Source organism: Cryptomeria japonica, chromosome 2 (genome assembly GCF_030272615.1).
Source record: "Cryptomeria japonica chromosome 2, Sugi_1.0, whole genome shotgun sequence".
Lineage (NCBI taxonomy): Eukaryota > Viridiplantae > Streptophyta > Pinopsida > Cupressales > Cupressaceae > Cryptomeria > Cryptomeria japonica.
The window spans coordinates 601,141,826-601,153,985 of NC_081406.1; the positions used below are offsets into that span (position 1 = coordinate 601,141,826).

Sequence of the window (12,160 nt, forward strand, 5' to 3'; positions counted from 1 at the left end):
TAAAAATGGGGTGGGACTAGAAATTGTCCCACCAGCTTATAAATATTTTATGCCATTTGTCAATGATCTAAATTTTAAAAATAGAACTAAATTTATTTACCACCAATTTGATTAATTTAGGAGCTTAAACTTAAGTTGATTTGCACTACAAAGTTCATACAATTGTGGCATCCTTATATTTAGGAGCTTAAATTTTTTAATTTTTAAGTTGAACTACAATACAAAATTCATGGGATCGCCAGCTTTAAAATATTCCTAAAAAATCTCAGCAGTTCTAGCTCTATTGATTTGGAATCCTCCCTCCATGAGACCCAGCCTTAGAGTGTGCCGGTTAAGCCCAACCCTTTCTTTGTACTTTAGTATTCTTTGCTTTTTTATGATTTGTTTAGAAACAAACACATATTGATGGTTTTGTGTTTTTAATATATGCTTTTTTTCACCCTTAGATTTTGAATAATTCATATCATTAGTTAGAATAATATTTCTCTAGGTCTGCTTTAGTATCAATGATGATTTAAGGTGTAAGAGTTCACTAGATGTAAATTAAGTGTGATTTTTTAAAGTTACCGACCATACCTTTTTTTTCAGTGAGATGCAAATTAGGTGTGGTTTTCTTTTAACTTAATAACCAAACATTGATTAGCTATTAAATTTAGTTTTTACATTCCTTGATTTATACTCTCCAAGATATTATATAATGTATATTTATTATGGCGTAACCATTGCACCTCCTTTTAGTGCAAGTGCTAGTTTATACTTTTTTTACCACCATCTTTTAAATTATTATCTAGATAATTGAAAGGTTCAAGAAGAAGAGAATAGCAATGAATTTGTTTAAATAAATGAAAAGATATACATACATAGATATGCATAAAAGAAAATAGTGATGAATTTGTTTAAATAAATGTAAAGATGTTGAATTTAGAATACACACACACAACACACATGTATTCAATTAGCCCAAGTTGGTGGAAGCTCATTAAATGAGCATTTATTTCATAAGATTATTTATATTTATTTTGCCCCCCTCAAGGTACCATAGATGCTACAAATAATTAAGCGGATGACATGGTAAGGGCATAAGCCATCAGATGTATATGGTGCATCCCATCTTAGGTATGGATGTTATATATGATGTTGCTTGCATTTTGGTTGGTTGGATAATCAGTGCAGACTTTACATTTTGGTGAAATAAAATGTATTTTTCTAAAAAAATCATATTATTTAAAGTGTCATTAATCAGATTATTCTTAAAAATTATAAAGAAATAAAGTCAATTCATTCTCCCTATGATTTAATATTTTTCTTTAATATGGAAATGATCTTGAAAATTATAAAAAGATAAAAGTCGATTCCCCTCTTTTTTTAATTTATTATATTTATAAATTGTTATTGTTTATGTTAAATGTCATTATTAAAAAACTCTAAAATGTTATAAAACTAAAGTCAACTCCCTTCTTTTTCTATTTTAAATCATTACCATTTAAGTGTCATTAATCAAAATAATCTTTCAAAATTATAAAAAACTAAAAGTCAATCGCCCTCTTTGGGTTTCTTCCTATATAATATAAAAGATTTGAAGATTATTTGATGCAAGTACTTTTAAAATTCCCTAAGCGGAATGGCTGCTCAATAAAGCTTAAAGCTTAAGAGAGTTCAAAAGAATACATACATATATACATATATGTACACACACATATACATACATATATACATATACATACATAGATATGTATAGAAGAAAATAGTGATGAATTTGTTTAAATAAATGTAAAGATTATATGAGCATTCATTCAATTAGTTGAAGTTGGTGAAAGCTCATTAAATGAGCATTTTTTTCATTAAGATTATTTATATTTATATTTATTTTTGCCCCCTCATAGATGCTATAAAGGATTAAGCAGGCTGACATAGTAAGGGCATAAGCCATCAATATATATGGTGCATCCCATTTTAGGTGTGGAAGTTATATAGGACGTGGTTTGCATTTTGGTTGGATAATGGGTGGAGACTTTTAATTGATTCATTGTAGAGTCCTTAAGTCATCTAATGTGAAATAATTAATAAATAAATAAAGTCAAATGTGCATCCTAGATATGCATAGACATTTTGGTGAGAAATAAAAGGTATTTCTCTACATATATCATATTATTTAAAGTGTCATTAATGAGAATATTCTGAAAAATTATAAAGAAATAAAAGTCAATTCATTCTATCTACGATTTTATATTTTTCTTTAATATAAAAATGATCCTAAAAATTATAAAAAGATAAAAATCAATTCCTCTCTTTTTCTCTATTTATTATATTTATAAATTAATAATGTTTATGTTAAATATCATTATTAAAAATTGTAAAATGTTATAAAAATAAAATCAGCTCCCTTCTTTTTCTATTTTAAATCATTACTATTTAACTGTCATTAATTTTTCAAATAAAAAACTAAAAGTCAATCGCCCTCTTTGGGTTTCTTCCTAGGTATATAATATAAAAGATTTGAAGATTATCTGATGTAAGTACTTTTAAAATTCTGAGAGCAGAATGGCTGCTCAATAAAGCTTAAAGCTTAAGAGAGTTCAGAAGATAAACGGATTGAGTCGTAATGCAAATCTCTATGATTTTTCTGGAGTCAGCTTCAATTAATGTAATTACTGAGATGAAAAATGGGAAAAGTGGGCTTAGGAGAATATCAGATGCCTCAGTTGTTAGGAGTTCAGAGGCAGAGGCAGAGCTTCAGCTTCAGCCTCGTGTTCACAAGACTAAAAACAAGCCAGGAACTCGGCTATGGATGCGCTTCGACGCAGGTGGGAATTCAGAAGTGCTGGAATGCGATAAGCACATGATCATGAAGCGCGTCTCAATTCCTGCAAGGGATTTGAGGATCCTTGGTCCAGTCTTTTCGCATTCAGCAAACATTTTAGGTGAGTTTTCTTACTCTCTAATGTCACTTATAGTGCTCTTTCACTGCCCTTACATATATTCCTTTTACGGAATTTTCATGTAATTTGGCGAATTGTTGACAAGTAACCTGTAATTGGTGACGAGTAATTTTGAATTGGGGGTTGTTTATGAACATAGAGAAAAATAAGTTCGAGAAAAAGAAATGAAAGGGCTTTTAAGGTCTATCATGGAAAATACTGTTTAGCTCTTTCGTCCTTCCATGTTGGTGTTTCCCATCCAGTCTAGCTTTGATTGCTAGACTAGGATTACTGACCAGCCAGTCCGTAAGGAGCGTAACTCAGGTTCTAAAGATACTTTTGTTTCTATGTTACTTGGCATTTTCATCCATCTGCTTTATATGCCCAAAATCCCCCACCTCTTATCTGGTCTTTCAACTATATCAGGGTTTGGCTTTATACCATCATATAACTTATTTGTATTGTAGTACGACAGATGCTTACAATGGTTCCATATGGAGTCTTGACAGATAAGTTCTTCGTTGGACCATTGACATTAAAAGCCAGATTGGGGTCCAGAAGTGCTTTTTAGAGATATAATTTATTTTCAGTTGATGCTGTTTATTTTTCAAATCCCATCTTATCAGAAAGTCATCATGGTTTTACTTCTTTGAAAGTCTTGTTATCCGGAGGCTTCAGCAACATATAGATTTAGAAAATAATTGATAAAATTCATATAATGGAAGAGCGATGGTAAATAGAAGTACATGTCTCCCCTTTCGATCACCCATAGGCTATGACAATGGCACTTAAAGAAATTTATTCAAGGAATAAGTTGGCACCATATTTTTTTAACTTGCTTGAAGCAACAAATGTACAGGAAGTCTATTTGATGTAAAGTTTTTCGACTTTTTCTGTACTAACTCAGCTTTCAAAAGGTTATTAGGGAATTCTCCATATTCGATACTGCTAATTTAAGTGCAAATTAAAATTGACGAACAATTGTGTTCGGAAGGATGATTCCTCTGGTACAGTGAAGAAGAAAAAGTTACAGTGCTAATAATTATCTGACTATAGTCCAAGACATTCGACAAGAAGATGAAAACATTTAGTAAAATATATATGGCAATCTCTTATACTGTCTTGTTTGAAATGTGGGTTTATAATTCCTTTATTTTTTAAGTTTCCTGAGTATCATTCAAGCCATATTGTTGGGTGAAATTATTTATTGATCAGTGATTATTAATTTATTTGTATGATACTTACTATTCTGTTATGGTACCATAATTGTGTTTTGACATGTTGTGTAGGGGCGTCTTTTGAATAGTTTTAACGCAGAATATTTGTTAGTAACTTTTGAGTTTCTCAACAACTTGAAATGGAAACAGTTCATATTTGTTGATTGAATGTATTCCATAATCTATTTCTTTTATGGTTCTTGTTGTGGTGTTTCTGGGCTTAAAATTACAGGGAGTCTGTTTACTGTTTGGTTTATTGGATTCAATACACAGCTAGGGAGAAAGCCATGGTGGTCAATTTGGAATTTATAAAGGCTATTGTTACTGCTGAAGAGATCTTCTTGCTTGATCCATTGAACCAAGCTGTTCTTCAATTTGTGGATCAACTCAGGCAACAACTTCCCTGCAAAATATCATCTAAGATTCAGGGAAGTAATTCCACAGGCCAGAAGGAAAAGTCTGGCACTTGTGCTTCAACTTCACCTGGACCCTGGCTACCTGTCCCAGAAGCATTAGATGGGTTGCAGTATGAACTTCCATTTGAGTTCCGTGTATTGGAAATAGCTTTGGAGGTGGTTTGTACATACATGGATACAAATGTTGCAGAACTTGAGCGAGAGGCTTACCCTGTATTGGATGAGCTGGTTAGAAATGTCAGTACCAAGAACCTTGAGCATGTGCGGAGCCTGAAAAGCAATCTTACTCATCTCCTTGCACGGGCGCAGAAGGTATGGTAGAAATTTTTATTGTGTATACTGCTATAAATATTATCTTTGTGAGACAAGAAAAGTAAATATAAAATTAGCTTTTTCTATTAATAATTATGCTGCTATCCATAAAGTTATGCATGATGAACTAAATAAACTTATGAATGTGAATTAGAGGAAAGCCTCTAGTTTTGTTTTGAAATTTCTATTCTGCAGTATCTGCTTTTGTTCTTGTATTCTTCATACTTTTGCATTTGCACATGCAATACACAAACCACCATAAGATGACTTAATGTTACATGTTTTGTGGTCCATTGACAATTTTTTCTTGATTAATCTCATTTTATTACTTGTAAAAGATGTTATTGTAGCATGAACTTTTGTAGGTTTGTTTAGCAACTCAAGATTATGCCAAGATCCTACTGCTTAGGAAATATATTGTGGATCTTGATTGTGAACACATTCACATACCTGTTATCTCATGCTTGGGTAGGAAGACATAATTCTAGGACTTCTCATTATTATTGATGTATGTTGTCTTTAGCATTTAACATAAATCTAAGCTTTTCTGTGGAAGAGGAAAAATGATTAAAAACAAGCTGCACAAGACTGATTAGAGATCTTATGGATTACGTTCATATCATATATTAGATTAAACTGAGATATGGATGGAAACACCATATCTTATCATTCATAAATATGAAGAAAGATGTCTTGAGACATCAATTCATACAACCACCTAGATTCCAAAAGGCATCACATTGATTAAAATTTACTATTTATGCGATTTTTATGGAGTAACAAAGTCTAAAAGTCATTTTCAAACTATATGGTGTCATTTCTTATAATTTTATATAAATCTTTCTATATATGTATAGTTCTGCTTAGGAAAATTAGGAGTACATGTCCTACATATAGCAGCATTTATTTATTTTCAATGTTGATTCATTTGAACAGGTAAGGGATGAACTTGAACACCTTCTAGATAATGATGAAGATATGGCTGATTTGTATTTAACTCGAAAGTATTTACAGAATCAACAATTGGAAGCTTCAGTAACAGCTGGAGGTCCAAGTGGTTTAGCTATTACGCCCAAATTATCTCGCTCACTGAGCGCTCCTAGCTTTATTGATAGTGTTTCTGGGGATGAAGATGAGGTAGAAGACCTTGAAATGCTGTTGGAGGCCTATTTCATGCAACTTGATGGAACTGGAAACAAGATTCTGTCGGTGAGTATATTTCCTCCTGCCAATATCACCATCAACTAGGGCAAATTGGGGTAAACTCAACATTTCAACAAAATGTACTGCTAATGCTGTTTTTCCTCATATCCTTCACCATTCTGTTTGCTTTGTTGTGTTATTTTAAAAAATAATGTTTTACTGTATTTTTATAGTTTAGTTAGAGTTACAGTTATAACACAAGTGAACTGAGACAGAAAAGAGAAAATGATATGGATTGGGGAATATATTTCTGTACAATTAAAAAGGTTAAAGGGTTGTAGGTCAAGGATATTTAATATTTATTCTACTTGGGTAAGTTCTAGGATTGCGGAAATGAGAAATAACAATTTAACAACTTTGCAAAATCAGGGCACGCCAAAGCAGGTTGACAAGAAATTGTACAAAGATACAATAGATTAAAATTTGGAAGTATCAAATTTTTACTTTACTTGAGAGTGGGAAATGTTGGTTTCATCCCCTGCACTTTATTTCCTGCAGCTTAGGATTTGAATTTAATGAAGGTAGAATGCATATGAAAGAGTAAAGTGCTCTAAGGAAAGGCTACTAATGTTTTGTTGATATATTGAAATACTAATAAAACATAAAATTTGCTAGCGACTTATCAATCAACGTTGCAGTGTTTTTGAAATCTTTTTGAAATCCAAAAACTTGCCAGCAGATGACTAACTTTGAACTCAATTTAAAAGGTAAGTAGGTTCTTGTAAGTTAATTTCATTATTTGCTGCAGGCTCTGTACGAGCACTGGACAGCCTCATCTCTCAACCCTCTTACCTTTCCTGTAAAAATCCTTCTGGATTGAATTCCCTTTTTTTAAAATTACACTTGAACAATAAGGACCCAAGGGGCCACATGAAGTCCATACCGGTGACAACATTTCCTCTTGATCAACGAATGTAGGTGATAACCTCTGCAACCCAGCTGTAGGAATGAAATCTAATTTCCTACAAACTTCAAAATCCTTCCTCCTACAACCCTCCTTTAGTACTTCCTCAGAAAGGGTTGTGCATGCTTCATTGGCTCCATCCATCAAGGGGCCTTCTACTCATCATTGAGAGGTTGTGAAGACAAAGGTTGCTAGTTTTTCCTCCAGAAAGATTGCTTTCTTTTGTCGCTTGGGCAAGCCAGCTCTGAACGACCCTCTTTGAGGCAGCAATGGCAAACAACCATGGAATTCTCAAGGACTATTTGTTGCACTTATTTACCCAATTCAGAGGACAAGGTAATCCTAGAAGGGAGCCCAGGAACCCTTGGCTATGCACATCCATGTAACCGCAGAACCTTGCAAACAACAATCACTTCTTGCATTTGGTGATCATATTCATATCCATCGCAATGAACTATCCAAAAGACTTGGCTATGCAAATGAAGACTTCCTCATCCCGAGGGAGCCTGACCCAAACCTGAATCCTATTGATGCATACTTTCTCAAGGTCAAAGCCAGTTGACCATTTTTTAAGGCATAAACCATTTTTACAAAGAAATCACAGGCCATTCAAAAGAGGCTGTGCATGGTCTTCATGGTTTGTGAAGGAGATTAGAAAGAAACCCTTTAGCATAGCTACAATCTCAAATGACCCTCGACTTTCCATTTTTGTTGTGCCCATTTTTCGAACATGTCAATATTTGGACGAGTTCCAAATTTTTTTCGCAACAAGTGAATTTCTAGACATGGCAGCCTACCTGTCAACAATAGAGTCTGGGATAGAGATGTAAAGACTCAAACCATCCATCGATGGAGAGATGGACTAAGCAGGAGAGAAAGAATCCAATCCTTCGACTGAAGCACCATTAGCCCAAGTTGTCACTTACTGACAAGTACTGGGATCAACAGGCTCAACTTCAACGATGGGAGGATTGGATAAAACCACCATCACATTCTGATCTTTCAATGCAGTTCCCAAACAAAGAGCAAAAGGCACCAGCACCCTACCTTGATGCCTAATTCATAGCATGTGCTTCCGGAACATTATTTTCTGACTGCCTTGCTTTTGAAACATGTGATCTGACAGACTGACACAGCCGATTAACCCTAGTGATAGGAGTAGTGGCAACAAAATCGGCAAGCACCACAACAGAAATGTTCCCAGTGTTGAGACACGTCCATCGGCCATAGTATGACATGGGGTGGCAAAAAAACCAGCATCCACATGATAGTGAGGAATGGTCCCAGCCTCCAAATTCTGTAAGTGAACCCCAAAAATTGGAGCTCCAACAGTTGAAGAGCTTGGAGGGAATTAAAAAAAAGCCAATTTAGCCCCATATGCAAACCAGACAAGCTGCAGCCATTCAAACACCTTCACAACCAACAAACCTGGTATCCTTACCCTGGTCTCCAGCTAGATGTCTACTGGTTTTTCCTCTTCCTTGTCATCTAGATGGAAGTTCCAGTTGTCCTGAAGATCACCGTTTAAATCAACAACAACACCCCTATCATTGTCTTTATCCTCTTTATTTGTCTTTACTCCATCCGGGCCAATTCTCACTCATGCCTCATTCAAAATTTGCTCTCTTGCTTGACATCATCTTTTGCAGATGGATGAAGGTTTTCCATATAGGGAAGTATGTTTTTATTTTTTATTTTTAACTTCATTTTCTGGTTGATCTCATGTGTTTTTATCTCTTTTTTTTTAAGTTTTAGGTTTAGGAATTGCATAATTTTCTTATTATGTGTCTCAATTTTTATATTAAGACTCACTGATCTTTGATGTCTTCCAGGTCCGTGAATACATTGATGACACAGAAGATTATGTGAATATTCAGCTGGATAACCATCGTAATGAACTTATTCAGTTTCAGCTTACTCTCGCAATAGCTAGCTTTGTGATAGTCCTTCCTACCGTGCTAGCAGGAATATTAGGGATGAATATTCATTGTCCGCTCTATGATGTTCAGGGGATATTTTTCACTTTTTGGGGATCTATTCTGTCAGGATTTGTTGCACTATTCTTTATAATTGTAGGATATGCCCGCCGGAAACTTGGTACCTAGTAAAATGCAATTTGCCTGGTATCTCGGGTTTGATTGTCCATGGCAGTACTTTCCTCTGGTACAAACATATGCATAGCTCTGCTGCAAATTTTAAAGTCTCATCATCAATACATGAAAGGGAGATTTACTTAGATCATTAGATGAAACAATTGATTGAGTGATTAGTCAATGAATTTAGCAAGAAGCTGTTGTTTTCCCTATATTATCCTTTTGATTGAGTGATTAGTCAATGAATTTAGCAAGAAGCTGTTGTATTCCCTATATTATCCTTTTAACGATAGGCTATTGTTTTTTCTATTATTGGATAAATATCTGCTTAAATAATTAATTTTGCCTTTTACCAAAAGATTATTGCTTTGGTTTTTTAAATTACTGGCAGCTCAATTTTTTCTCCTTGTGTTATAATGACTCAATTTGGAAACTCTGTTCAATTTGTTGTTTTTTATATTTATGATTAAGAAAAATATATATTTCCTTAAAAAAATATTTTAAGTAGTTTATTTTAATTTAAAAAATAAAGTATTTACTTTATATCCTAGGCCAAGCATCATAGGTATGATATAAATCAATGATTTTGTGGTATATTTGGTATGTTTATTGTTAATGTGGATTATGATTCTCTATGTGAAGTGATAATTGAAGGAAGTGATTTGGGAGGATTTTTGTAACTAAAGATTTTCTACTTCATATTGATTGTGAGATTTTGTCAAGATCTAGAGGCAATGGAAAGCACAAATAAAAGAGAACAAAATGTATGATAGAAATAAACTCTATTCTATCAAGATGAAAATACTGATCAATTGGATCATAAGTGTTACATACAATGAATATGAACTTGCTTATATAGGCAAGGCTATATGGATATGTGAGCACACAAACATGACATGTGGCTCAATAAGAAACAAGGGTAGATAGGAAATAGGTGTGGTAAGTAGGAGAAAGAATATAATATTCCATATGAGGTGGATCACCCGCAGAATGTGGAATGTAACAGCAAGATAAGACCATAAAAGGTGAAAAAATTTCTACACACACTATTCCAATGTGGCACAAACACCCAAGTGTCTCATACTCAGACTACTATGATATGCATGTATCTAAGTAAACTTAAGTAAAGTGTAATAATATCCAATATGAATAATTAATTACACCAATAGTGTCAAATGTACAGTTTTATGATTTTTTTTTATATATTTAAGAATTTTATGATTCTTGTTGTAGTAAATGTAATTAAGTTTTTTGTTTGTTTGTTGTATTATGAGGATTGGTTCAAGTTTGTTGTTGGCTGCAGTCTTTATTTACAAGAAAAAAAAATGAACGACTGTAGATCACCACAATCTTAGAGACACATATCAAGATGATGTCCATTGAAATGCATATTTAAGTTTTTGATGCAATCTGCTAATGAATGTTTTTTAAGTTATCTCCTGGTTGAATGTCATGCAATTGAAATTTTTAATTTTCATTTTCTAGATCTCATTGTGGATGAAAGAGATGTTACAATGCGGCACACATCTTTTACCATATTGGAAAACAAAAAAGCATACATGACAATAACAATAGCGAGTATTTAATGCCTAATCTTGACAAATAGAAACAACTTAACTCAAAGAAAAGGTCTCTTAAACTACTTATCCAACATAAAACTAGTCTGAGAGGGAAGTGGCTATCTAGCCCCTACGATGCACCAATGCATAAGTTATGGTCTCTGAGGGAAATTTATGCATTGTTGCATTGTAGTTGTTGAATAGCTATTTCCATTTGAGAGAGGCCATACTCGACATAAACATTAAGTCAGAAGAACATAAAACATAATCTTTCTCGATTTGCTTTGTAATTATTATAAGGCTACAAGATAGTTTATTTAGTTTATCAATAACAAAAAACAATTTCTTCTTATTTATTGACCTCTCTTGGTATCTAGATTCTTTATTGTCTACACTCTTTTTTCATTTTCTTTTTGAAACTCCTCTCTTTCCCTTATTTTTCTCATTGCCATTCTTTTTTTGTAACATTCATTATTGTTATTATCTTTTTGCTCTTACCACAACTATTGCAGTCCTTATTATTTCAAATTAATTTAATTTTAAACCCTTTTTGAGTTTTTTTTTTTATTAAATGTAAACTTCAACTATCTTCCTCCTTTAAAGTTAATTCACATTCCATAATGCAATCCCCTTTCTTGACAATTTGATTCTAAAGTTTGAGTTAGTTGTAATCCCCTTTCTTTATAATTTGATTAGAAATTTGTGTTTGTTAGTGCAACTTTCACTTTTATCATTTTGACAATGAGTAAAAAATACACTTGAAATGTTAATGTTAATATATTTACATTAATTTGTCCAAGAATATGGAATAAGGACATGCAAAAAGTATTTTGAATTGCAAATAATGGAAAGAGTTAGAATTTTCTCAATCAAGCAATTGCATAATAAATAGGTTAGAAGAATATGTAAAAAATAGTAATACAATTTTAGAAGAAAAAAAAAGTTAGAGATATTAGAGGCTTTAAAGGATTGTTATTTTTTTATAGTAAAAAGTCAATTGATTCATGCTATTTTATTTGCAATATTCACCTTTTGTGAATAGAACTATAGTTTTTAATAATGGAATATAGTTTGTTGAAGAATGGGCGATGGAGAAGAAGAGGATGCATTTATAAGGTTATATTCATGTAGAAAGCTACCCAATATTAATATATAGGGAGATTTATCTTAGAGGGAGAAATACTAGTGGAGAGTGGAAATTCCACCATTGATTCAAAGGATGCAATAGAGGCTTGGATCTTAGATGAATCAAGGAGAACAAGAAGAATCCTCAATACTAAGGTGGGTACACAAGATTAGAATAATTGAGAAATTAGTACTAACATTTACCACAAAGGTAAGAGAGCTACCATATAATCATAGATCTTATTCCATTATGTAGGGGATCTCCCACATCAAATTGTCAAGATATTAAGGATCAAGGGACCTTTTCTGATATCATGATTGGATGGGAGAGATTTTAAAATAAAGGATCTAAGGATGTATGCCATGGATGACACATTGGTGGTTAATGCAATGTGATTGACATCTACATAGTC

At 33.0% G+C, this 12,160-nt stretch overlaps 1 protein-coding gene across 3 annotated transcripts; it reads left to right on the plus strand.

Annotated features, from left to right (window-relative positions):
* The first annotated feature begins 2,486 nt into the window (after positions 1–2,486).
* LOC131063003 (magnesium transporter MRS2-4) lies at positions 2,487–9,277 on the plus strand. 3 transcript variants are annotated; one of them, XM_057996753.2, is made up of 4 exons: positions 2,487–2,921; positions 4,409–4,863; positions 5,869–6,072; positions 8,803–9,277. In XM_057996753.2, exons 1-4 carry the CDS (start codon positions 2,603–2,605, stop codon positions 9,073–9,075), a joined length of 1,251 nt encoding a protein of 416 aa, XP_057852736.2. In that variant the 5' UTR covers positions 2,487–2,602; the 3' UTR covers positions 9,076–9,277. The 3 variants fall into 3 exon arrangements, with proteins under 3 accessions (XP_057852736.2, XP_057852737.2, XP_057852735.2); XM_057996754.2 differs by having other exon boundaries at positions 2,488–2,921; positions 5,878–6,072; XM_057996752.2 differs by having other exon boundaries at positions 2,489–2,921; positions 5,800–6,072.
* The last annotated feature ends 2,883 nt before the right edge of the window (positions 9,278–12,160 follow it).

What these genes read in the sequence shown, in the direction of transcription:
- LOC131063003 (XM_057996752.2), top strand. Translation starts at nt 2,603, where the DNA reads ATGCAAATCTCTATGATTTTTCTGGAGTCAGCTTCAATTAATGTAATT. An exon ending in GCATTCAGCAAACATTTTAG is followed by an intron (nt 2,922 to 4,408) that starts GTGAGTTTTCTT and finishes TTCAATACACAG; the next exon opens with CTAGGGAGAAAGCCATGGTG. An exon ending in TCCTTGCACGGGCGCAGAAG is followed by an intron (nt 4,864 to 5,799) that starts GTATGGTAGAAA and finishes TCATTTGAACAG; the next exon opens with GTAAGGGATGAACTTGAACA.